At 36.0% G+C, this 24,681-nt stretch overlaps 1 protein-coding gene across 6 annotated transcripts in view; it reads right to left on the bottom strand.

The window, feature by feature from the left end:
• The window catches only part of DLG2 (discs large MAGUK scaffold protein 2), a 2,103,224-nt gene that overhangs the window by 2,040,086 nt on the left and 38,457 nt on the right, over positions 1–24,681 (bottom strand). For all 6 annotated transcript variants that reach the window (XM_074400260.1, XM_074400268.1, XM_074400258.1 and 3 more), the window contains one exon: positions 18,359–18,490. In XM_074400260.1, the coding sequence (XP_074256361.1) occupies positions 18,359–18,398 (40 nt within the window). In that variant the 5' untranslated portion in view covers positions 18,399–18,490. The remainder of the gene's footprint in view (positions 1–18,358; positions 18,491–24,681) is intronic.

The raw sequence follows: 24,681 nt of genomic DNA, 5'->3' as shown, positions 1-24,681 counted from the left end.
AAACACTGCACTAAAGCCTGCATGACAGAGTAAGATCTTGCCTCAAAAGAAAGAAAAAAAAAATAGTGACTGAGCTTATCACAGTGTGTTCCTAGTGTTCCTGGAATGATGTAGGCATGCTACTACCTCGAGGCCTTTGTATTTGCTCTCTTGTTTGCAGATAACCATATGACCACTCTCAGCTTCTTCAAGTCTTTACTCAAGTGCCTTCTTAAACAGAACTTTAATAACTACTTGTTTTTGTTTTTTTTTTTTTTTTTTTGAGACGGTGCCTCACTCTGTCACCCAAGCTGGAGTGCAGTAGCCCAATCTCAGCTCACTGTAAGCTCCACCTCCCAAGTTCAAGCCATTCTCCTGCCTCAGCCTCCTGAGTTGTTCAGATTACAAACATGCACCACCACGCCGAGCTAATTTTTGTATTTTTAGTAGAGATGGGGTTTTACCATGTTGGTCAGGCTGGTCTCAAACTCCTTACCTTGTGATCCACCTACCTTGGCCTCCCAAAGTGCTGGGATTACAGGCATGAGCCATCACACCCAGCCGTAACTACTCTACTTAAAACAGCAACTCTTCTCCCACTTCATGGTGCTCCAGATTCCCCTTCCTGGCAATGTATTTCTCCAAACTACAAATCTGTAGCTTGCTGATATCAATACGTAATTATAAATTCTTTAAAAGCAGGAATATCCATCTGACTTTAAAATCTAGAACAGCATTTGGCAAACTATAGGTGCTCCATAAATATTTGTTCTATTAAGTAAATTAATGAAAAGCTTAGCAAATATATCATAATGAATAACTGCATCAATAAGAATTTTTTTTATGGTAGTTTTACATTTCTTCAGAGAACTGAGATTCCGTGAAGAATCCTAAAGGAAAATTGTTCAAATATGTAAGGAAAAAAATGTATCTGAGAAGTTTTCTACATTAAACACTAGAAGCCAAGTCATACTATTAACAGAGATCCATATTTTTATTCTGTCAAATTTTCATAGTATTGCAAATACATTATTTTTATATTATCAGCAGTAACCTCAAAAAGGAACAGAACATGTAAACAAGTAAAATTTGCATACTTTAATAGGCCTACCAATTTTAAATGATGTTGTTTTGATTGTTGCATATTACCTAACTCCAAGAGATTTCCTGGCAATGCAGTGGCGTAATTAACCTGATGTGCTTTCCTGACCTCACAAATCACATTCTCTGATCCTCTGAGCCCTTGGCACAAAAACTCTGAAAAGAATGTAAAATTTCTACTGAATTAATTCTACATTTTTGTAAACCCAAAGATCCTTTTTAAATGGATTTTTTTAATATAGTACTTTTCACAAAGAATAATTTTTATTTAAAAGAAAGAGCAAAAACAAAGCAACTGTTAATGTAGTTATCTTACCAAAATTTAAAAGTCAACAATCAGTAGAAAATTAGCTTTTCCCTCATTCATCAAATTATATTAGCTTATGTTATAGTCCATGAACTCTGCTAAGTGTTAGGATTAAAAGAGTGAACAAGACAACCAAGTTCTTGCCTTCAAGAACATGACATTACAGTTGGGAGGGAACACACCACAAACAACACAAATAAATGTAAATATATATGTTGATAAGTACAATAAATAAAAATTTATATAGAGTCACAGAGTAACGGGTGGGTATTTTAGATGGAAGTCAGGAAAGGATTAAGATGGCAATTGGGCAGGCACATAAACTAGAAAGAAAGTGGGCACAGTCCAGACGTAGGGGCTCATGCCTATAATCCCAGCACTTTGGGGGGCCGAGGTAGGTGGATCACAAAGTCAGGAGTTCAAAACCAGCCTGGCCAACAGAGTGAGACCCCCATCTCTCCTATAAATAAAAAATGATCCTGGTACTGTTGGTACATGCCTGTCGTCCCAGTTATTCAGGAGGCTGAGGTGGGAGAATCCCTTGAAACTGGGAGGTGGATTTTACAGTCAGCTGAGAGACCATGCCATTGCACTCCAGCCCGGGTAACAGAGTAAGGCTCCATTTCAAAAAAAGGAAAAAAATTTATATACATATATATAGTTCCTCTGTTTGGAACATATATATATACACATATACATATATATATGGTTGGCAAAGAGTTACATACAGAGGAAACAGCAAGTACAAATGCTCTATAGCAGAAAGACTGCTCAGGGAAAAGTTCACGTCCAACATACTTGGAGAAAAGTAGTCAATGGGTGGTGGGGGTGTGTTTGTAGAAGAGATGGGAGATGTAGCCAGGATTGATTATGTAAGGCCTTAGAGTAATAAGAACTTTGAATTTGTTTCAAAAGTATTAGAAAGCCAGTGAAAGATTTTTAAAATACTGAAAAAACTAACTTTTGCTTGAAAATATCACTGTATATGCTACACAGAGACTAAACTTATGTAAGAGTGAAAGCAAAGGGATATGGTTAAGAGGCTATTGCAGTAGACCAGGTAAGAAGACCATAGTGACTTAGGAAAGTATGGCATGATGGACATGGTAAGAAATGGTAAGATTCTGGACTTAACTGGAAATTTTGCCAACAATATTTGCAAATAGATCGGATTAGGGTGCAAAAGAAGAGAAAAATCAGTGACAATGCCTGGGTTCTGGGTGTGAGTAAATTGAATAAATGATGATGACATTTACTGAAATAATGAAGACTAGGAGAAAAGGAAGTGGAGTGTGAGCAAAAGGGGGAATTAAGAGTCCAGTTTTGAGAATCCTCAATAGACAACCAAATGGAAAATGTTAAATAGGCAATGGTATAAATACAGAAAGTTTCAGAATCCTCAATATATATACAGTATATATATATACACACACAGAAGCCTCAATATATATACAGTAAGTTTCAGAATCCTCAATAGATAACCAAGTGGAAAATGTTAAACAGGCAATGATATATATACAGAGTACAAGTCAAGCATACAGATATAAATTTGAGAGTCAACAGCCTATAAATATTTAAAAGCATGGGACTAAATCAATCTACCTAAGTAGAGTATAGGCTTAAAAAAAAAAGAGGCAAGGAGATCAGAGATGACATAAACAAATAGAAAACCATTCAATGCTCACGCTCCTGGACAGGAAGAATCGATATTATAAAAATGTCCATTCTCCATACTGTCCAAAGAGTAATTTACAGATTCAATGCTATCCCCATCAAGCTACCAATGACCTTCTTCACAGAACTGGAAAAAAATACCTTAAACTTTATATGGAACCAAAAGAGAGCTAACATAGCCAAGTCAATTCTAAGCAATAGTAATAATATGAATTTGACCAGCTCAAGAAACTCCTTATGATTTTTATCTGTTTAGATCAAATAACCATTTATTTCAAAGGACTCATTGCAATTATACTTACCAAATATTTTATTTGTTTAATGTATAGACAATGAACTCCATGAAAATAAGATATACATTTCTCTTGTCACTAAAACTCCACAGTCCAATGTGACGTCTCTTTGATAGAGGGAGCTCAAATGTATTTTTTCAAATGAAAGAAATTTAATGAAGAACTGATCACTCCATGCCATATTTGGCTAAATTAGAACCAGTTCCTGCATTCAAAAAGCTCAAGTCTGCTAAGGGAGACCAACATGCAATCAATAAACAATAGTACAACATAATAAGTGCTGTACCAGAAATATAAACAAATATTATAGAAACATAAGAAAGGAAGTGATTAATTCTGCTTAAAGGCAGAAAATATTAGGAGGCCGGGCATGGTGGCTCACACCTATAATCCCAGCACTTTGGGAAGCTGAGGAAGACAGATCATGCAGTCAGGAGTTCGAAACCAGCCTGGGCCAACATGGTGAAACCCCATCTCTACTAAAAATACAAAAATTAGCCGGGCATGGTGGCAGGCGCCTATAACCCCAGCTACTCAGGAGTCTGAGGCAGGAGAATCACGTGAACCTGGGAAGTGGAAGCTGCAGTGAGCCAATATCGTGCCACTAAATGCCAGCCTGTTGACAGAGTGAGACTCTGTCTCAAAAAAAAAAAAGTAGAAAACATTAAGAAGTTTCTGACCAAGTAATAAATACTCATTTCCTTGGGATGCATGTTTCTACTAAGAAAGAATGTCTATATCATATTCTATTAACTTTATTAGTCCTACAGTTCAATTGAACATATTGTATATTGGTGATTTTTTAGATATTACTACACTATTTCAGGACATCTTGAAAAGGCTTATCCTAAAATAATCTTTTAGAATCTTTTTTTATATTCATATTATATATATATATATATATATATATATATATATATATATATATCAATTCCCTGAAAGTATTTCAATAACAAAAAGTGAAATTCAAGGCTATAATATTAATAATACTAGTTTGCTTGCAATAGAAAAACCTAGATGAGAAAGCCTATTGCTTTTTTGCCAGCTACCACATATTAGTTAGTGATTATCACCAAATATTCATTTATTGTGGTTTCTGTTAAGTATGTACTTAACAAATCCTTTCATGCTCCCAACAAAAGCTTTGGGGTTTCACTATCTTACTCTATAGGGAAGTCTCATATGCCCTCAAAATAAAAGATTTTTTTCCTCTATTGGCTACAGCACAAATAATAGCATCCTTCACTCAGAAACAACCAGACTTAAACTCATCCAAAGCACATAAATTTAGTTAAATGGTGCCATCTGGTGACATAAATCTTGCAGTAAATATTCAAAGACCAGAGTCAGTATAGAATGATATCCAACCCTCTTGATGGCATCCAACGCAAAGTGCCTAACTTAAGAAATACTTGATCCTGCCTGATATGAAACACACAACTAATCATACTCAGTATACAACAGTTTAACGAAGGGAATTTTAAGAATTGTTTGAGCCACACTTTATGCTTACTACTCTTGCTTCTCAAGTCTTTGGAAGAGACATGTGTCTAACAGGATGCCCTATACAACTCCTAGAAAACATTTTAAAAGCATAAATATCAAGAACATCTTGAATCCCCATTCCAGGCAGATCCATTTCCTCACTCTCCTTTGAACATACATGAATGCGTATAATTTTCTTCACTTCCTTAAGAAAGCCATCCCTGTTTCCACTGTTGAGGTTAAGCTTCTCACTCATAGCAACCTCTGCTTCTTCTTTGTATATAAACTAGTTACGAAATTTTGTTTAATGCTTGTCTCCCCAGTGTATATCATGGTGTTTGGCAAAATGTTCAATAAATGTCTTGTGAATGAGTGAATGTGTGAATTGATGGTGAAAAAGTCCTTCTCTATTCTTCCTTCAGATGCAAATCCTATTAGTGACAAGGCTTGCCTCAAGTTTACATTTTATATAAAAGCTTACCTAGCAACACTAGTGTACAATAAGCCCTTGCTTCTCCTATACCACTGTGGTCTAGCCCCAAAAATTTAGTCCTCCACTATATGATGTCTCATACTTTTTTTTAGGTACATAAATATTACCTTCCCAATTGACCTCAAGCTCCTTAAGTGTAGGCATTTGGTCTTAATAGCATCCATCTGCGTAAGTCTATGTATATAGTTAAACACTTCATAAATACTTTGATAACTATTATTACTCAATTGCAATAACTAAAACACTTGTATTCTCTTTTTTAAAATAAGTACTGTAAACAAATAAGTAGGAACATAATAGATCTTAACTAAGAATTTAAAATTCACTGTTTTGACCAATCAAGGCTTATTTAAAGATACATGACACGTAATTTGTTTGTTTCAGCTGAAGTATATGCTTTGAGGTTATGAATGGCAGCAAACATTATCTAGTAAATGCCTCTCTCACATGGGTCAGCAACAAAATCTCAATGTAGCTTTATCCATAAACCTACTTATTCTAACACAGAATTCTATCCACAGAATAATTATTGTAACGTCAGTAGAAACTATCTTGTAACATAAGTAGAAACAATCATTAACTATCCAAAGGGGGAAAAAAATCTCTCAAATGTTTTAGATATTCTATTGTAAGGCCAGGTGTGGTGCCTCATGCCTGTAATCCCAGCACTTTGGGAGGCCAAGGTGGGAGGATCACTTAAGCCCAGGAGTTCAACACCAGCCTGGGCAACATGATCAAACCACCTCTCCACAAAAAGCACAAAAATTAGCCAGGCATTATTGCACATATCTGTAGTCCCAGCTACCAGAGAGGCTGAGGTGGGAGGAGTGCTTGAGCCCAGAAAGTGGGGGTTGCAATGAGCCAAGATTGCACCACTGCACTGCACTCCAGCCTGGGCAACTGACAAGACTGCCTCAAAAAAAAAAAAAAAAAAAAAAAAGATATGCTACTGTATTTTAAAAAGAAAAGTGGATACCATAATGATATTTGTGAATTTATGGATCACAAAGTACTCAAGAAATGTCCCAGAATGACAATGGCTCATTATACTTGTTAAAGATTAAATCAGATCCTATAAAACACAAGAAGGAAAAAATGCCACTGTCATATTCTTCCAAGTTTAGTAATAATATTCACACACTATTAACATATTATTTTGTTGAATGGTCAAATATCTAACCATTTAGAACATATGTTCTCAAATTTTAAAACACCTCAGAATCACGCGGAAGGATTAATAAAATACCATTTGCTAAGGCCTACTTCCAGAGCATCTTATTCAGTCAGTAGGGTGAGACCCAAGAATTTGCAATTCTAACCAAGTTCACAGGTAACTAGTACTGCTGGTCCAAGAACTGCATCTTTAGAACCTCTGTTTTAGAAGATTACAGCCAGGTTGTTAGACCATTAAACTTTAAGTGGGTTAACAAAAAGTATATATATAAATAAAATAAAATAATAATAAATACAGCCAAGTTGCTCCAAATTCACACAACTGTATGGGCCTTTGTAGCCACTACTTAAATAATACTTCACTTCCTTATGATCAGATGGCAAAAATTATACATTATGATTAATAATTAAGACCAAAATAATCATGACATTTTCAAAGAGATGCTATTTTGAAATAAAAATATGACATTAGAATTACTATTAGAAAAAATATGTAGGTGTTTTTTATTCAAACCATAAGTATTACACATATCTCTTTCATAGCACTTACCACGATAATTTATTAATAATTAATTGTGTGTTTCATGTCTCTTTTCCCCTACTTGTCCATAAGGGTAATGACTATCCTCTATAACTTACTGTTGTAACCCTATTGCATAGCACAATGTCCAACACATAACTGATATTTTTAAAAGAAATGTTGACAAATGAATTAAAAATTTATTAAAGGTCATTATAATTATTAATGGTCCACCTTAAGGGGATATAAAAAGGGGCAGAAGTATATTCAATTTATCATAAGGCAATGTGGTAAATGCTTTTTTGGTAATACGAAGAAAATGCTATGAGACACAATGAAAGGGCAAATGCTTAAACAAAGAGGTAATAAATCCCAATATATAATACATCTGCTGTATCACCTCTATTGCTAGTAATCCCAAAAATCCACAAGGTTCTTTGCTAAGATTTATGGAAATGAAACGTACTCTATTCTAACACAAAATCTAACATGTAGAGTTTACCAGCCTCCATAAAATAAGGTGAGCCCTTAACTAAGATTTTGCTACAGGCAGAGTTTTTTAAAAGTATCATTTTACTTCCTGTTCTCCTCTAATTTCTCTCTTAACTCTTCTTCCAAAAATTCCCCCTCACACACTGTAGAGAAATATAAGGCAATAAGTTAGATAAACAAAGCTTATATGGTTTTAGAAGGGGTTGAAATCTGTGAAGTGTATCTATAGTTCTTTCCATACTTTATAAGTAATGACTAAAGAATAACATATAATTTTCAATAAGTTACAAAAACAAAGAACATTTGTGTTACATATCTAAAACTTAAATAACCCATAATACTATCTGAAGTCTTCAAAAATAATTATGGTGGTAACATAGATCTTTAAAACTTAACTCAATTTAGAAGCACAAAAAAAATTTTTTTTAAATAATTCAAGGCCAGACACGGTGGCTCATACCTGTAATCCCAGCACTTTAGGAGGCCAAGGTGGGCAGATCACAAGGTCAGGAGTTCAAGACCAGCCTGAACAACATGATAAAAACACCATCTCTACTAAAAATACAAAAATTAGCCAGGTGTGAGGGCGCACACCTGTAATCCCAACTACTCGGAAGGCTGAGGCAGGAGAATCTCTTGAACCTGGGAGGCAGAAGTTGCAGTGAGCTGAGATCACGCCACTGCACTCCAGCCTGGGCAACAGAGCAAGACTTTGTTTTTTTTTTAAAAAAAAAAAAAAAAAAAAAAAAAAAGATTCGGGCCGGGCGCGGTGGCTCAAGCCTGTAATCCCAGCACTTTGGGAGGTCATGGCGGGTGGATCACGAGGTCGAGATATAGAGACCATCCTGGTCAACATGGTGAAACCCCGTCTCTACTAAAAATACAAAAAATTAGCTAGGCATGGTGGCGCTTGCCTGTAATCCCAGCTACTCAGGAGGCTGAGGCAGGAAAATTGCTTGAACCCAGGAGGCGGAGGTTGCAGTGAGCCGAGATCGCGCCATTGCACTCCAGCCTGGGTAACAAGAGCGAAACTCCTTCTCAAAAAAAAAAAAAAAAAAAAAGATTCCTCTTGCTTCTTTATTGCCTAACTGAAGAATAACCTAATAAAAGTACCTAGAAAAATCTTAATGTTTTATACATTCTAAATTAATTTGTAAAATATGATGGAATTCTAATTCTCTAAATGTGCAGCTTCTAGCATATTGCCATTTTAGGTTTGTTTTGTTTTGGTACATTAATGAACACTGATGATTATTATTTTATTTAGCTTTTCTAAATAAAGAGACATGAATTAATCATAAAATATCATGGAATTCCAATTCCCTTACATTCAAATTCTGGAAAGTGTTTATGCTGTAATCATCATAAAACTTTATTTATTCATTTGGATAAATTTTTCCTTAGTGTCACCACAAGATGTCACTCTAAGCCTAACATCTAAATGTGCAGCATCTAACAGGCATCCCCAGACTTTTTACACAGGGGGCTAGTTCTCTGTCCCTCAGACCATTGGAGGGCCGCCACATACTGTGCTCCTCTCACTGACCACCAATGAAAGAGGTGCCCCTTCCTGAAGCGTGGCGGGGGGGCCGGATAAATGGCCTCAGGGGGCCGCATGCGGCCGGTAGGCCGCAGGTTGGGGACGCCTGACTATCATATTGCTGTTTCAGGGTTTTTTTGTTTTTTGCATTTGGTAGGTACACTAATAAACACCAACTGCTGCCTTTCAAAAAATTAAAGTGGCTTTTTCTTTTTCTTTTTTTTTTTTTTTTTTTGAGACGGAGTTTCGCTCTTGTTACCCAGGCTGGAGTGCAATGGCGCGATCTCGGCTCACCGCAACCTCCGCCTCCTGGGCTCAGGCAATTCTCCTGCCTCAGCCTCCTGAGTAGCTGGGATTACAGGCACGTGCCACCATGCCCAGCTAATTTTTTTGCACCTTTAGTAGAGACGGGGTTTCACCATGTTGACCAGGATGGTCTCGATCTCTCGACCTCGTGATCCACCCGCCTCAGCCTCCCAAAGTGCTGGGATTATAGGCTTGAGCCACCGCGCCCGGCTAAAGTGGCTTTTTCTACTCTGGTACTGGCAAATAAAAAATAAAAATAAATACAGGGACTCTAGCAGAAGGGAGGAAGAAAGTTAAACAGTTCATCATTCTCCATTCTCATCAGATATCCTGTTACTTACCATAAAAGCAATGTATCTAACCACTGAATTGTATATGATTTTACTTTCTTTATTTTAAAAGGTATCAAAAATTAATGTTACTTTAATAAACAGATAAATTTATATTAAAACTTTTTAAACATAATTTTGCTGTCGTCTTCTACTATGTTACCACAGAACTCACTCATAAAATTCTTTTACACACTATAACACCAGTCACAGTTATGTATACAGAATTCTGGCCTCAGAAAATATACCATCTAAAACATGCTAGTATTTTTTTAAGCTTATGATGAAGGATCACAAAAGGAAGACCCATTATTCATTTTAGGGTAATGCTTTTCAGCTGGGGGCAGTGGCTCATGCCTATAATCCAAATACTTTGGGAGGTTGAGGTGGGAGGATCACTTGAGCCCAGGAGTTCAAGACCAGCCTGTGAAACATAGCGAGATCCTATCTCTACTAAGAATTTAAAAATAAGCTGGTCGATCCAAGATGGCTGAATAGATACAACTCCAGTGCACAACACCCAGCGAGAGAGAAGCAGAAATCCAGAGATCTCCTAGCTCCAACTGAAGGACCATATGCATTTCAACAGGTCTGGTCTGACTGTGAGCAAAGCCCACTCAGGGAAGAACGAGGCGGGGAGGGGTGCTGCTTCACCCAGAAAGTGCATCTGACTGGCGAGTTGGAGGCACCCCCTGTGGCACTCTGGTCCAGATACAGCCCTTTCCTCAAAGCCTCAGCAACACACAGAACAGATCTTTGCCAGTCAAGCGCTGGGAATTACAAGCGCAGAGTTGAATAATAATCCAGGACGGTGTCCCAGATTGGCACACAGACCTAAACAGACGCATAAGCGCAAAAGGCTGCGGGGAGAACCGGCAGACTCAGCTATTGCCCCCTTCCCCTGCCCAGAGACAGAGGGAGCTGTAAGCGGGAGCAGCTGGGCAGGCCCCTGCCCTATGACTGGAGAGAGAAGAAGCCCAAAGGGGGAGACAGCAGGGTGCTGCTGGGCGGATCCCTACCCTCCCCCACAAACTCCAGAGGGCTGAAGCTCTCACTCTGGCGGGTTGCGCAGCCAGTGCCACAGTTTGAGCTGAACCCTGAATGATCCAGCCCAGTGGAGGAAGGGCACAACCCACCATCAGAGGGGTGGGACTGGGCTACATGTTTTAACAAAAAACACAGGAAGCCTACAAAGCAACCGGATGGCGTTCTTGACAACCCAGCAGCACCTACAGGTCAGCAGAAGAGGTGGGCCTAATCTCCCAGTATAAACAAAAAAGACACAAGAAGCTTCCCTAGTAACCTGAAGGAGTCCCTAGAAACCCAGTAGTGCCTCCACAGGCAGACAAGCGAGCTCATCAAGCAGCTCCCTGACAACACAGCCAGGTAAACCCACAAAGATGGGAAAAAAACAGCGCAAAAAAGATGAAACCTTCAAAGATCAGAACATCTCCTCTCCATCAAAGGATCACAACTACTCAACAACACAGGATCACATCATGACGGAGAAGGAGTGTGACGAATTGACAGAAACAGGCTTCAGAAGGTGGATAATAACAAACTTTTCTGAGCTAAAGGAACACGTTCTAACTCAATGCAAAGAAACCAAAAACCATGAAAAAAAGTTTAGACAAAATGCTAACTAGAATACCAGCTTAGAGAAGAACATAAATGACTTGATGGAGTTGAAAAACACAGCACGAGAACTATGTGAAGCAAACACAAGTTTTAATAGCTGAATTGATAAGCAGAAGAAAGACTATCAGAGATTGAAGATCAACTCAATGAAATAAAAAGAGAAGGCAAGACAAGAGAAAAAAGAGTGAAAAGAAAGGAACAAAGCCTCCAAGAAATATGGGATTATGTGAAAAGACCTAACCTACACTTGATTGGTGTACCTGAATATGACAGAGAGAATGAATCCAAGCTCCGGGATATTATCCAGGAGAACTTCCCAAGTCTAGCAAGGCAGTCCAAACTTCAAATTCAAGAAATACAGAGAACTCCACAAAGATATTCCTCAAGAAGAGCAACTCCAAGGCACATAATCATCAGATTTACTAGGGTTGAAAAGAAGGAAAAAATGCTAAGGGCAGCCAGAGAGAAAGGTCAGGTCACCCATAGAAGAAAGCCAATCATACTCACAGTGGATCTCCTGGCAGAAACCCTATAAGCCAGAAGAGAGTGGGGGCCAATATTCAATATCCTTAAAGAAAAGAACTTTCAACCCAGAATCTCATAACCAGCCAAACTAAGCTTCATAAGTGAAGGAAAAATAAAATCCTTTGTGGACAAGCAATTACTGAGAGATTTTGTCACCACCAGACCTGCCCTACAAGAAATCCTGAAAGACACACTAAGCATGGAAAGAAACAAGTACCAGTCACTGCAAAAGCAAACCAGTGGGCAAAGACCAAGAATGCAATGAAGAAAATGATTCAAATAATGGGAAAGAAAAACAGCCAGTAACAACATGCAGGATCCAATTCACACATAACATTAGTAACATTAAATGTAAACAGCCAAATGCCCAAATCAAAAGACACAGACTGGCAAACTGGATTAAAAAGTGAAAATCCATCAATGTGCTGTATTCAGGAAACCCATCTCGCATACAAAGACATGCATAGACTCAAAATAAAGAGATGGAAGAAGATTTACCAAGCAAATGAAGAACAAAAAAAAAGCAGGGGTTGCAATCCTAGTTTCTGATAAAATGGACTTCAAACCAACAAAGATCAAAAGAGACAAAGAAGGACACTACCTAATGGTAACAGGATCAATCCAGCAAGAAGAACTAACTATCCTAAATATATACGCACCCAACACAGGACCACCCAGATACATAAACGAGTTCTTCATGACCTAAAACAAGATTTAGACTCCCACACAATAATAGTGGGAGACTTCAACACTCCACTGTCAATATTAGACAGATCAACAAGACAGAAAATTAACAAGGATATCCAGGACTTAAATGGAGAGCTGGACCAAGCAGATCTAATAGACATATACAGAATGCTCCACCCCAAATCCACAGAATATACATTTTTCTCAGCTCCACATTGCACTTACTCTAAAATTGACCACATCATTGGAAGCAAATCACTCCTCAGCAAATGCAAAAGAACAGAAATCATAAAGAACAGTCTATCGGACCACAGAACAATCAGACTAGAACTCAGTCTGATTTAAGAAACACACTAAAACCCACACAATTACTTGGAAAGTGAACAATTTGCCTCTGTGTCAACCGGATAAACAATGAAATGAAGGCATAAATAAAGATGTTCTTTGAAACCAATCAGAATGAAGACACAACTTACCAGAATCTCTGGGACACATTTAAAGCAGTGTCGAGAAGGAAATTTATAGCAATAAATGCCCACATGAGAAACAATGAAAGATCTAAAATTGACACCCTATCATCAAAATTGAAAAAGCTAGAGGAGGAAGATTAAAAAAACTCAAAAGCTAGCAGAAGACAAGAAATAACTAAGATCAGAGCCAAACTGAAGGAGATAGAGATACAAAAAAAAACCTTCAAAAAAATCAATAAATCCAGGAGCTGGTTTTTTCAGAAGATCAACAAAATAGACAGATCGCTAGCCAGATTAATAAAAAAGAAAAGGGAGAAGAATCAAATAGATAAAATAAAAAACAATAAAGGGGATATCACCACTGATCCCACAGAAATACAAACTACCATCAGAGTTTACTACAAACAGCTCTATGCACATAAACCAGTAAACCAGGAAGAAATGGATAAATTCCTAAACACTTGTACTCTACCAAGACAAACCAGGAGGAAGTTGAAACCCTGAATAGACCAATAACCAGGGCTGAAGTAGAGGCAGCAATCAATAGCCTACCAACCAAAAAAAGTCCAGGTCCAGACAGGTTCACAGCTGAATTCTACCAGACATACAAAGAGGAGCTGGTTCCATTCCTTCTGAAACTGTATCAAACAATACAAAAGGAGGGAATCCTCCCTAACTCATTTTATGAGACCAACATTGTCCTGATACCAAAACCAGGCAGAGACTCAAATAAAAAAGAAAACTTCAAGCCACTATCCATGATGAACATCAACACAAAAATCTTCAATAAAATACTGGCAAACAAATTGCAACAGGACATCAAGAAGCTTATCCATCACTATCAAGTAGGCTTCATCCTGGGGATGCAAGCCTGGTTCAACATATGCAAATCCATAAATGTAATCCATCACATAAACAGAATCAAAGACAAAAACCGCATGGTTATCTCAATTGATGCAGAGAAGGCCTTCGACAAAATTCAACAGCCATTCATACTAAAAATTCTTAATAAACAAGGTATTGACAGAAGGTATCACAAAATGATAAAAGCTATATATGACAAACCTACAGCCAATATCATACTGAACGGGCAGAAGTTGGAGGAATTCCCTTTGAAATCAGGCACAAGACAAGGATGCCCACTCTCATCACTCCTATTCAATATAGTATTGGAAGTTCTAGCCAGAGCAATCAGGCAAGAAAAAGAAATAAAGCGTATTCAATTAGGAAAGAAGGAAGTCAAACTGTCCCTATTTGCAGATGACATGATTGTATATTTAGAAGACCCCATCATCTCAGCCCAAAATCTTCTCAAACTGATAAGCTTCTTCAGCAAAGTCTCAGGATACAAAATCAATGTGCAGAAACCACAAGCATTCCTATATACCAATAACAGATTTAAAGAGAGCCAAATCAAGAGTGAAATATCACTCACAATTGCAACAAAGAGAATAATATACCTAGGAATACAACTAACAAAAGATGTAAAGGACCTCTTCAAGGAGAACTACAAACCACTGCTCAATAAGAGAGGACACATACAGATGGATGAACATTCCATGCTAATGGTTAGAAAGAATTAATATCGTGAAAATGGCCACAGTGCCCAAAGTAATCTATAGATTCAACGCTATCCCCATCAAGCTACCAATGACCTTCTTCACAGAACTCGAGAAACCCACTTTAAACTTCATATAGAATCACAAGAAGCCCACATAGCCAAGACAATCCTAAGCAAAAAGGTCAAAGCTAGAGGCATCACACTGCCGGACTTCAAACTATACTACAAGGCTACAGTAATCAAAACAGCATGGTACTGCTACCAAAACAGAGACATAGACTGATGGAACAGAACAGAGGCCCCAGAATAAACACCACACATCTACAACCATCTGATCTTCGACAAACCTGGCAAAAACAAGCAATGGGGAAACAACTTCATGTTTAATAAATGGTGTTGGGAAAACTGGCTAGCAATGTGCAGAAAGCAGAAACTGGACCCCTACCTGTCACCTTACACTAAAATTAACTCCAGATAGATTAAAGATTTAAACATAAAACCTAACACCATAAAAACACTAGAAGAAAACGCAGGCAAACCATCCAGGACACAGGCATAAACAAGGACTTCATGACTAAAACACCAAAAGCAATGGCAATAAAAGCCAAGATAGACAAATGGCATCTAATTAAAATTCAGAGCTTCTGTACAGCAAAAGAAACCATCATTAGAGCAAATCAGTAACCAACAGAATGGGAAAATTTTTTACAATCTACCCATCTGACAAAGGGCTAATAATCAGAATCTAAAAAGAACTAAAACAGGTATACAAGAAAAAACAAACAACCCCATTCAAAAGTGGGTGAAGGATATGAACATATACTTTTCAAAAGAAGACATATATGAGGCCAACAAACATATGAAAAAATGCTCATCTTCACTGGTCATTAGAGAAATGCAAATCAAAACTACATTGAGATATCATCTCATACCAGTTAGAATGGCAATCATTAAAAAATCTGGAGACAACAGATGCTGGAGAGGATGTGGAGAAATAGGAACACTTTTACACTGTTGGTGAGAGTGTAAATTAGTTCAACCATTGTGGAAGACAGTGTGGCGATTTCTCAAGGATCTAGAAATAGAAATTCCATCTGACCCAGCAATCCCATTACTGGGCATATACCCAAAGAACTATAAATCATTCTACTATAAAGACACATGCACACATATGTTCACCAAATACCCATCAATGATAGACTAGACAAAGAAAATGTGGTATATATACACCAAGGAATACTATGCAGCCATAAAAAATGATGAGTTTGTGTCCTTTGTAGGGACTTGGATGAATCTGGAAACCATCACTCTCATCAAACTAACACAAGAACAGAAAGCCTAACACCACATGTCCTCACTCATAGGTGAGTGTTGAACTATGAGAACACATGGAATCAGGGAGAGAATCATCACACACTGGGGGAAGTTGCCAAGGGCAGGGAAGAGAGAGTAGGGGGGGTGAGTTGAGAGGGGAGGGTAGGGAGGGATAACATGGGGAGAAATGCCAAATATAATATGTACCTAAATTTAAATAAATTAATTTAAGAAAAAAACATTTAAAAAGAAAATAGAATGATGATTTTCTTCTGTAGAGAGAGGGACTGGTTTCTAGTCACAGGGTAAATAATACAGCATGTTCTGCAGTAATAATATTTTATTATCTGTTTGTGTTTTTTACATTATGATTCCCTTCTATTTCTACAGCTATTGAGAGTCATGCAAGGTATTATTTCAATGTATTGGCTATGTATTGGCCAGAACAATGGGTGAAACTACTATCTTCTACTACTTGTAACAGGAAAGAAAAGAGTGGGGTGGGGGAGTTGGTTCCAACAGAATGCAAATTATAGACCATAAACAACACCCTGTATTTCAATGCCTCCCTACCTATCTGTTATAAAGATATAAATCTTCTCTGGGATGCACAAGTCTACATGGCTTTTCTTCTGTGTCCTTAACGCACAGTGAGACCACTCAAACATTCAATAATAACAGATTAGTAATCAGTACATAGGTACCCAAACTGAATTCAATATAAAAGTATATTTTGTTGTATAATGTTGCTTCATTGTTTGCACTATGGTTTATCCTAAAATGACTTTTAAAGACGAGCCAAAGCAAATCTATCCATTCAAAGCTGGGCACTGGGATTACTTACATAACAGCTTTTTACAGATTATATTGTTGCCTTTCATTTTACTAGAGAAATTCAAACTACACTATTGGCTTTAATCCAAGATAGTTATCATTCTCTTAAAATAATGGCATAACACAATTCTCTGTCACTCATTTTTCTTTTTAATTCCCTAGAAAATGGTGTTATATTATCAAATGATTATATTATCAAAAATACAGTAGAGTTTCCTAAATTAACCAACAATCCCCTTTCTAAATCAAGTTCTCAAAAATGCAAACTCAAAAGACTTAGCTAATCTTAAGTAAACACATCATACAAATCTGTTAAGATACATTGCCATTTAGTTAATGGCCTTTTACTAATGATCAACTATTAATAAATAACACTATTAATTTTTAATTGAGAATTTGATGTTTAAAAATGTTCTCAAAATATTATCTTTATGGACAAGGTTTATTCAAATTTCTGCAAGACTACATTTAGAGTTGTTTTTATTTAATACCAGCTAAGATGATTACAGTTGTGTTATTAATTCCTGCCAGCCACAATAAAATATTTTTTAAAGTTAATCCACAGGCAAAGTAATCCCATAAAGCTTTATACTTCTATTTTTATTCAACAGACTGATTTTCAAATTTCCAAAATTTAGTATTTTTTTAAATTATATTCAAACTTTAATGTTGGGTTTTTATCAAAATGTATATTTACAATAAAAAGTATTTTCATGATTAAGCCTTATAAATTATTTTTTTTAGTTTTTATATCAATAATTACCAGCCTGCAAAAGCAATGAAAATATCTAGACAACTCAGTTATTTCCTTACAATTATTTAAAATAAGTTATTTCTTTAAATCCAGTAAAATATGTTGCATAATTAAGTGGGTTTTTTATTGTTTGCTTAGCTAGTTGTCTTTTTGGGAAAAGTATTGGTTTCTATATTTTGTTAATTTATTTTCCCTCTTAAAAATATGAAAAAAAAGAATTAAAAGCTATTTGCATAAATATGAGATGTATATATAAAAACACATATAAATAAACAGTATTCTTAATTTTCTTTACAATCTTTAATAAGTAGGAGAATAAACATAAGATTAAATGTTATATGGCTAGCTTCATGACAAATTGGTAAGAATTCCAAAGCACTGAGATTTTCATCAGTAAACTTTTCAATTCTGGATCATAAACTTTTCTAAGAGAAGCAAGAAAGATGAAAAGATGTTTATATTTTTGTTTTAAGAAGACAGTAAAAGTAGAACTTTGATCCATCATTTTTATGTTAGACAGTTCCTTCCCTGGAGGAAGACAACTTTCTTCTCTAGCATATTTGTACTCAATGTTTTATAACATACTATTCAGGGTTTTCTTCTGTGTAAACTTTTCTTCCTATTCAAAACATTATTTCAATATTTATATTTTTCAATAACCTCTTTTTATTTCTATTCTAAAACAATTCCTTTCTAGGTTAACCTTATATAAGAAAAAGGAAAACAAAAAACAAAATAAAACAAAACAAATCTTCCCTTCCAGTATTAAAGAAAATTATTCCAGTATGAAATTTGGTTAATATCAGGTTCTTTAACAACATTATTCAAGCTATCAAACCCAATTCTGCCCATTAAAATGATGAATAATTTTCATAATACATACCTAGCAAAGCTTGGAATAAGCTGCTCTTAAAGATACCCATCACCTTTTTAACAGCATTTTTCAACAGCTGCTCTTCTGGTTTCCTTAATTTTTTGCAGTATTCTTCCAGTAATGATAAAGCTCGGTCAGTATCTGAAAAACATGATATTAAATATCTTAGGGTCTTAGCAAAATAGAAAGCTAACATTAAACTATTCTATAATTGTGTTCCTAACTTAATGACACAAAATAACTTAATAAGATAATAATTTCTATAAATTACCATATGAAATTAATAATTACACTCAGTGCCTAATTTCAACAATCCAGTTTTATTTCTATAGTCCTTTCTTCCAAACAAATCTCTAACTGTAAAACAAAACAATTAATTCAATCCTGGCCACAATGTTCAGGTTAGATATAATTATCTCTTGTCAGAGACACTTACCTTAAAATTGATGACTTCCTGCAAAATAATATCCAACTTCTTTAACATGAACTTTGAACTTTAAGGCCTCTCTCCCATGATCAAATACTTTCAGCCTTATTTCTCACTATAGAGTCCACACTCTCCAAACACACACATAGAGCCTAGGTCATATTAGATTACTCACTTTTCCCTTCCCACCTTTTTTTTTCTCTCTACTTTTTCTCACCGCTGTACTTTTCTTTGCCCCTACTGTTCCCTGTGCTGGTACATCTTCCCCATACCACTGTCTCCCGCTAAAATTAGTGTGCTATCTTGAAATGGGGTTGTTGTCAGGTAAATCTGGTTATAACCCAAATCTTCTTACTTACTAACTGTGTGTGATTTTTAACAAGTTTCTTAACCTCTGTGAGCTTCAGTTTCCTCACAGGTATTACAATTAAATAAAAAAAATACATGCACAATGTCTAGCACACAGAAAATAATCAATTAAGTCAACTGAAAACCTACTTTCTCTTAATTTAGGTCTAATTCAAATGCTCTCTTTTCTATAAGGCCATCTCTGATGGTTAAAATTAATCACTATCTCCTCTTCTTCTAAAGCATTTTGCCTATATGAATTCGTAAACAGTCTTAATCCATATCTTATTATGACTTCTTGAATAATGTCTTCAACCTTCGCAAGACAAAACGTCCTTGAAAAAATCACTAGTTATGCCACCTTTGTGTTTAGGTGATAATTGTCCTTAAATTTTAAAAGCCCTCTTTCCCTTCCCATCTACCACTTTCAAAAATATCTAAAATACCAGTTATAATAACAATAGCTTATATTTATTTTTATTTCCTCCTTTCTCTTGAACCTTCCAACTCTTCTTCCTCATGGAAGGTTCTCACGAACCTTCCAACTCTTCTTCTTTGTATTTCCTCCTTTCTCTTGAACCTTCCAACTCTTCTTCCTCATGGCCATTCTCAGCTGACAATATTACTTCCCATTACATAGCAAGTCAGAAGACAGCTTCCACAAGCTCCTGACATAACATCTACTGACTTACCTGTAACTGTGCCCATATAGTCTTCCTTCCCTTATATTACTATGAATAAAGTATTTCTGTTTCTAAGACCAACTCCTCCATTTGAGCACTGAAATCTATCCTGTCTTGCTTACTCAAGGACACTGTTCCATTATCAATTATTTTCTTTTCCACTCAATCATCCCATCATCACTAAATCCAGCGGTCACTTATCAATCAACTCATGTGGCCCATCAGCAGCATTTGATATTGCTAAAATCCTGAAAACACTTTTTTCACTAGGCTTCCACACAAAGAGGTGTGCTGGTAAATATTTAAAACTAGTTCAGATAAAAAAGAAAACGTGTGCCTACACACACTAGTTTATTATAATTTTACTGATCCAAAAAGGTACACCAATGAGTCTGCAAATAATAAGATATACAAACTGTAATTGTAAATCCCATTAGTCAGTTGATTCTTAAGAATATTTTTGTTGGTTTTTACCAAATTCTTGTATTCATAGCCAATTTAGGATTGTAAGTGATGAACGTTCCAACATAATGCTGTTTCAACATAAATATTAGTTTCAACAGAAATGATATTGGTTCCAACATAAATGCTGTTTGATTATGTTGCTATATTAATTAATAAAATGAAAATAAAACAAAGATAGTTTTTGTGAAAACCTCACTCCGTCAGTTATGTCATTTGTCTGCTGAATCAGATAATTTTTGAATAGTGGACAAATATTTCCTCAATTTCTGTACTAATCTCAATGTAACAGCAAAAATGCTTTTAACTGCACTTAAATTATTAACATTCTCTTTGTTTCTTTCTTATCAGCAAAACAATAAATCAAGCCCAAATTTGTAACATTTGCATTTTCCAAGGTCTAAATATTCCCATCATGGCCAATTTCAAGCTACCAACATGATGTCTCTGAACATGTATCTGGAAAGAGATGCACAGCAGCATACCATTATGTAGCTTATCCACCATACAGATACAATCAATGTAAATAACTCAAGAGCAGAAATGGAATCAAAATGAAAAATAATTAGGAATTGATGACTGTTGAATACTTATTACTTTTTAATATATTTAAGCTTATGCGTAATATTTTTTGTTTACAAAAATAGAGATGGGGTTTCTCTACATTGCCCAAGTTAGTCTTGAACTCCTGACCTCAAGCAATCCTCCTGTCTTGACCTCCCAAAGTGCAAGGATTACAGGCATGAGCCACCATGCCTGGCCCATAGTTTATGCATAATTTGTAAGTGGCTATGTTTACCATTTTTTAAATGGTGGTATTTTCTTGCAAATTTGCTGAAAATTTAATGATAGGCTCTTGCAAGCTGTTATGAGCCTTCTCCAGCACACCAGTATTTCCAGGGCACCACTCTCTCCCAGATTCTCTTCCTACATCATGGATGCCCTTTCTGAATCACATTTATTAGTTCTCCCTAATTTCTCAATGAGGATTTAGGATGTTTACGGTACCACTAAACGTAATAAGACTTATTTCTTTATTTTTACCCGCTGGGTAATCTTACCCACTCTCCTCAATAATCTTATCTAGTCCCCTAGCTTTAAATATTATCAGTACCCTTATGACTTCCAAACTTATATCTGTAGCTCAGAACTTTCCCCTGAGTTCCAGACTCATATCCAACTGATATTCAACATTTCCATTTGGATGTTTAATAAGCATCTCAAACATCACGTGTCAAAACTGAACTACAGATTTTACCCACCCATCGTCAATCTGCTTCTCCTGCAATGTTTCTCCATCTTTCATACTTCCAATTATTCAAGTCCAAATTCCTGACGTCAGCATTCATTCATTTCTCTAATTCTCTATATCTATCCATCAGAAAATCCTTTGAGCTCCAACATCAAACTACATACAGAATCCCATCACTTCTCACCTCCTCTAGTGCCACCACCCTGGCACAACCCATCATCATCTATCCCCTACATTACTGCAATAATGTCCTACCGGTTTACATGCTGTCACCTTTGCCCTCCTACAGTCTTTTCTCTTTTTTTTTTTTTTTTTTTGACAGGGTCTCTCTCTGCCATCAGATGGGAGTGCAGTGGTACAGTCAAGGCTCATTGCAGCATAGAACTCCTAGACTTAAATGATCCTCCTGAATCATTTTTTAATTTTTTGTACAGACAAAGTCCTACTATGTTGCCCAGGCTGGCCTACAGTCTTTTCTACACATAATAGCCAAAAATATTATTTCAAGTCATCAATTAGATTATGTAGCTCCTCAACTCAAACCCTCCAGTGTCTCCCCATCCCACTCAGAGCAAAGGCCCACCTCTCTGACTTCAGTTCTTAGATCTCTCCTCTACTCTGACCACAGTGTCCTTGCTCTTTCTCAGATATACCAATAACTCTCCTATATTATGGCCTCTATACTTGTGATTCTGCCTATAACAATCTTGTCTCAGGTATCCATAAAGCTTCCTCCTTCACTTCCTTTATATCTCTGCTCATATATCATTTCAGCAGCAAGTCCTTCCCCAATACTCCTATATAACATAGCAAACCTCAAGCTTATCCCCTTGAAAAAAATGAGAATTTCAATTAGGCAATAAGAGATGGAGGAGGACATTGTGTAGTTACTACTCTTCTATCTGTAAGTTTAGAAATGTGGATGAACAGAGTGTTCTCTCCAATTTGCATTAACAAAGAATGGTGACATAAATATATGCTAATATATTTGCATAAACTCTAATTTTTAAAAATGAGTTCATAGTTTACTTGCATAATGTTTTTAACAACTCTGAATCAGGGACAAATATTTTAATCCCCATTTTGTTAATAATTAAACAATCAGCAGTTTCCATGAAATGATGGTGGCTCACTTTCTAACCCATTCCTACCTACTATTTACAAATATAAGTAGTTATAATACTTAACATTGTAAGTGATCAACAATACAATAATTGTACTATATACCTCCCTCGCTACTTATATGTATCTCTGGGCTCTAATCATGTGATTATCTCTAGTGCCCAAAGCTTTCTTCTTTTTCATTTCCTCATTAAAGTCTACGGATATTTTTTTGAAAACCTAAGTACTGAGCACACCTTTTTCTTTCCTCTCTGTTTTTTTAGTACAATTGTAGCTTCCTTTTTTTTTTTTTCTTCTGTGACATTGTTGTACATATTACTTTAGTCTTTTATTCTTTTAAAGGGCAATTCTCGGCCAGGGACAGTGACTCATACCTATAATTACAGCACTTCGGGTGGACTAGGTGGAAAGACTGCAGAAGGCCAGGACTTCAAGACCAGCCTAGGCAATGCAGCAAAACCCTTTCTCTACAACAAAATTTAAAAATTAGCTGCGTGGGGTGTTGCATGTCTATACTCCCAGCTACTCAGAGGGCTGAGATGGGAGGATCATTTAAACCCAGGAATTTGAGGCCTTAGTGGGCTATGATCCTGTTACTGCACTCTAGCCTGGGCTACAGAGAGAGATCCTGTCAATAAATACGTAAATAAATAACTGTCTCTCTAAATAAATAAATTAAGAGCAATTCTCAAAAATCTATTAATATATCCATAATCACTCTACAAATATAATTAGATAAGTAAGGGGAATTTCACTCACTCATTTAGCATATATTTACTGAATAACTTTAAAGAGAAAATACTGTATTGATTCAAAACAGTTAAATCTATTCTAAACCAACCAAGCTTACCATACCTCTCTGTAAAATAAAACAAAATGCTAAAATATTTTTTAAAAGTCATACATATATAATCAGGTCTTTATTAAAGAAGTTAGGCTTTCACACACTGGAATTGTGGCTGCCCTTTCATGCTTCTTTTGATTACTGAGAATGATCATCATCTGGAGTCAATTCTATTAGGCCCTTTAACTCTCTCTACTTAAATCCTTATTTCTGTTTAATTAAAGCTGGAAGGTGATCTAAAAATAACAAATTGAACAAATGAGATAAACGGCAAGGATATTTTCATACAAGTCAAAAATTCCTAACCTAATCTCCAAAAATTGAATAAAGAGGAAAGTTGAGATAATTATCCAAGCAAGTCAAGACTGATATTTTAATTGATATTCAAATAACCAAGTGGAGAATTTTTCACCTAAATTGCTTCAATTCTCCTGTTTCCTTCATTAAAGTCTACCTTCATATGACTACTAAGTCTACGAAAAACATGAAGCAAAATTTGGATTACTTGAGGGCTGGCACAGGAGGAAATTAGGGGAAAGGAGAATCACTTTTTAAAGCAAGAAATTTTTGCATGAAATATGCAACCAAGGGACAGTGAAAGTTACATAATTGGAAAAGTAGGTAATCATGTGTCTGCTAATTAAGGCTCAATTCTATATTGTATTTAGGTTAAGAATAGCAACACCAGAAAGTTATAAATAATTTGGGACAGGTAATTTAAATTTGAAACAGTGATTGGCAATAGTGCTAACAAATGAACTTTTAGAGAAAAGGAAGATACTTAAAATCATTTGCCATAGCTTAAAAATAAAGAATTACAGAACATAGAGTGGTATCATTAGGAAAACTCAGATCAAAGTATAATAGAGGAAAGGTGAATTTAATGAGCAAATCTTGGAAAGTAAAGCATTTAGAATAGTGAAATTATTTTATATAAATCTATTAAACATTTTTACAGTTTAAAAAGAACTACTAAATGTTTTATCTTATCTGATTCTCATCACTGATAAGTCATATCTATTTTGCATGAAACTGAAATTCAGAGTGGCTTGTCCAAGATCACAGGGCTACTAAATGACAGATTTGAGCTTAATACAAAAGCTTTTGGGCCGGGCACGGTGGCTCAAGCCTGTAATCCCAGCACTTTGGGAGGCCGAGGCGGGTGGATCACGAGGTCGAGAGATCGAGACCATC

The sequence above is a fragment of the Saimiri boliviensis genome, chromosome 6, assembly GCF_048565385.1.
Source record: "Saimiri boliviensis isolate mSaiBol1 chromosome 6, mSaiBol1.pri, whole genome shotgun sequence".
NCBI classification, from domain to species: domain Eukaryota; kingdom Metazoa; phylum Chordata; class Mammalia; order Primates; family Cebidae; genus Saimiri; species Saimiri boliviensis.
Note: the sequence above shows the minus strand (reverse complement) of the source record. Positions and strands in the feature narration are given on the sequence as shown.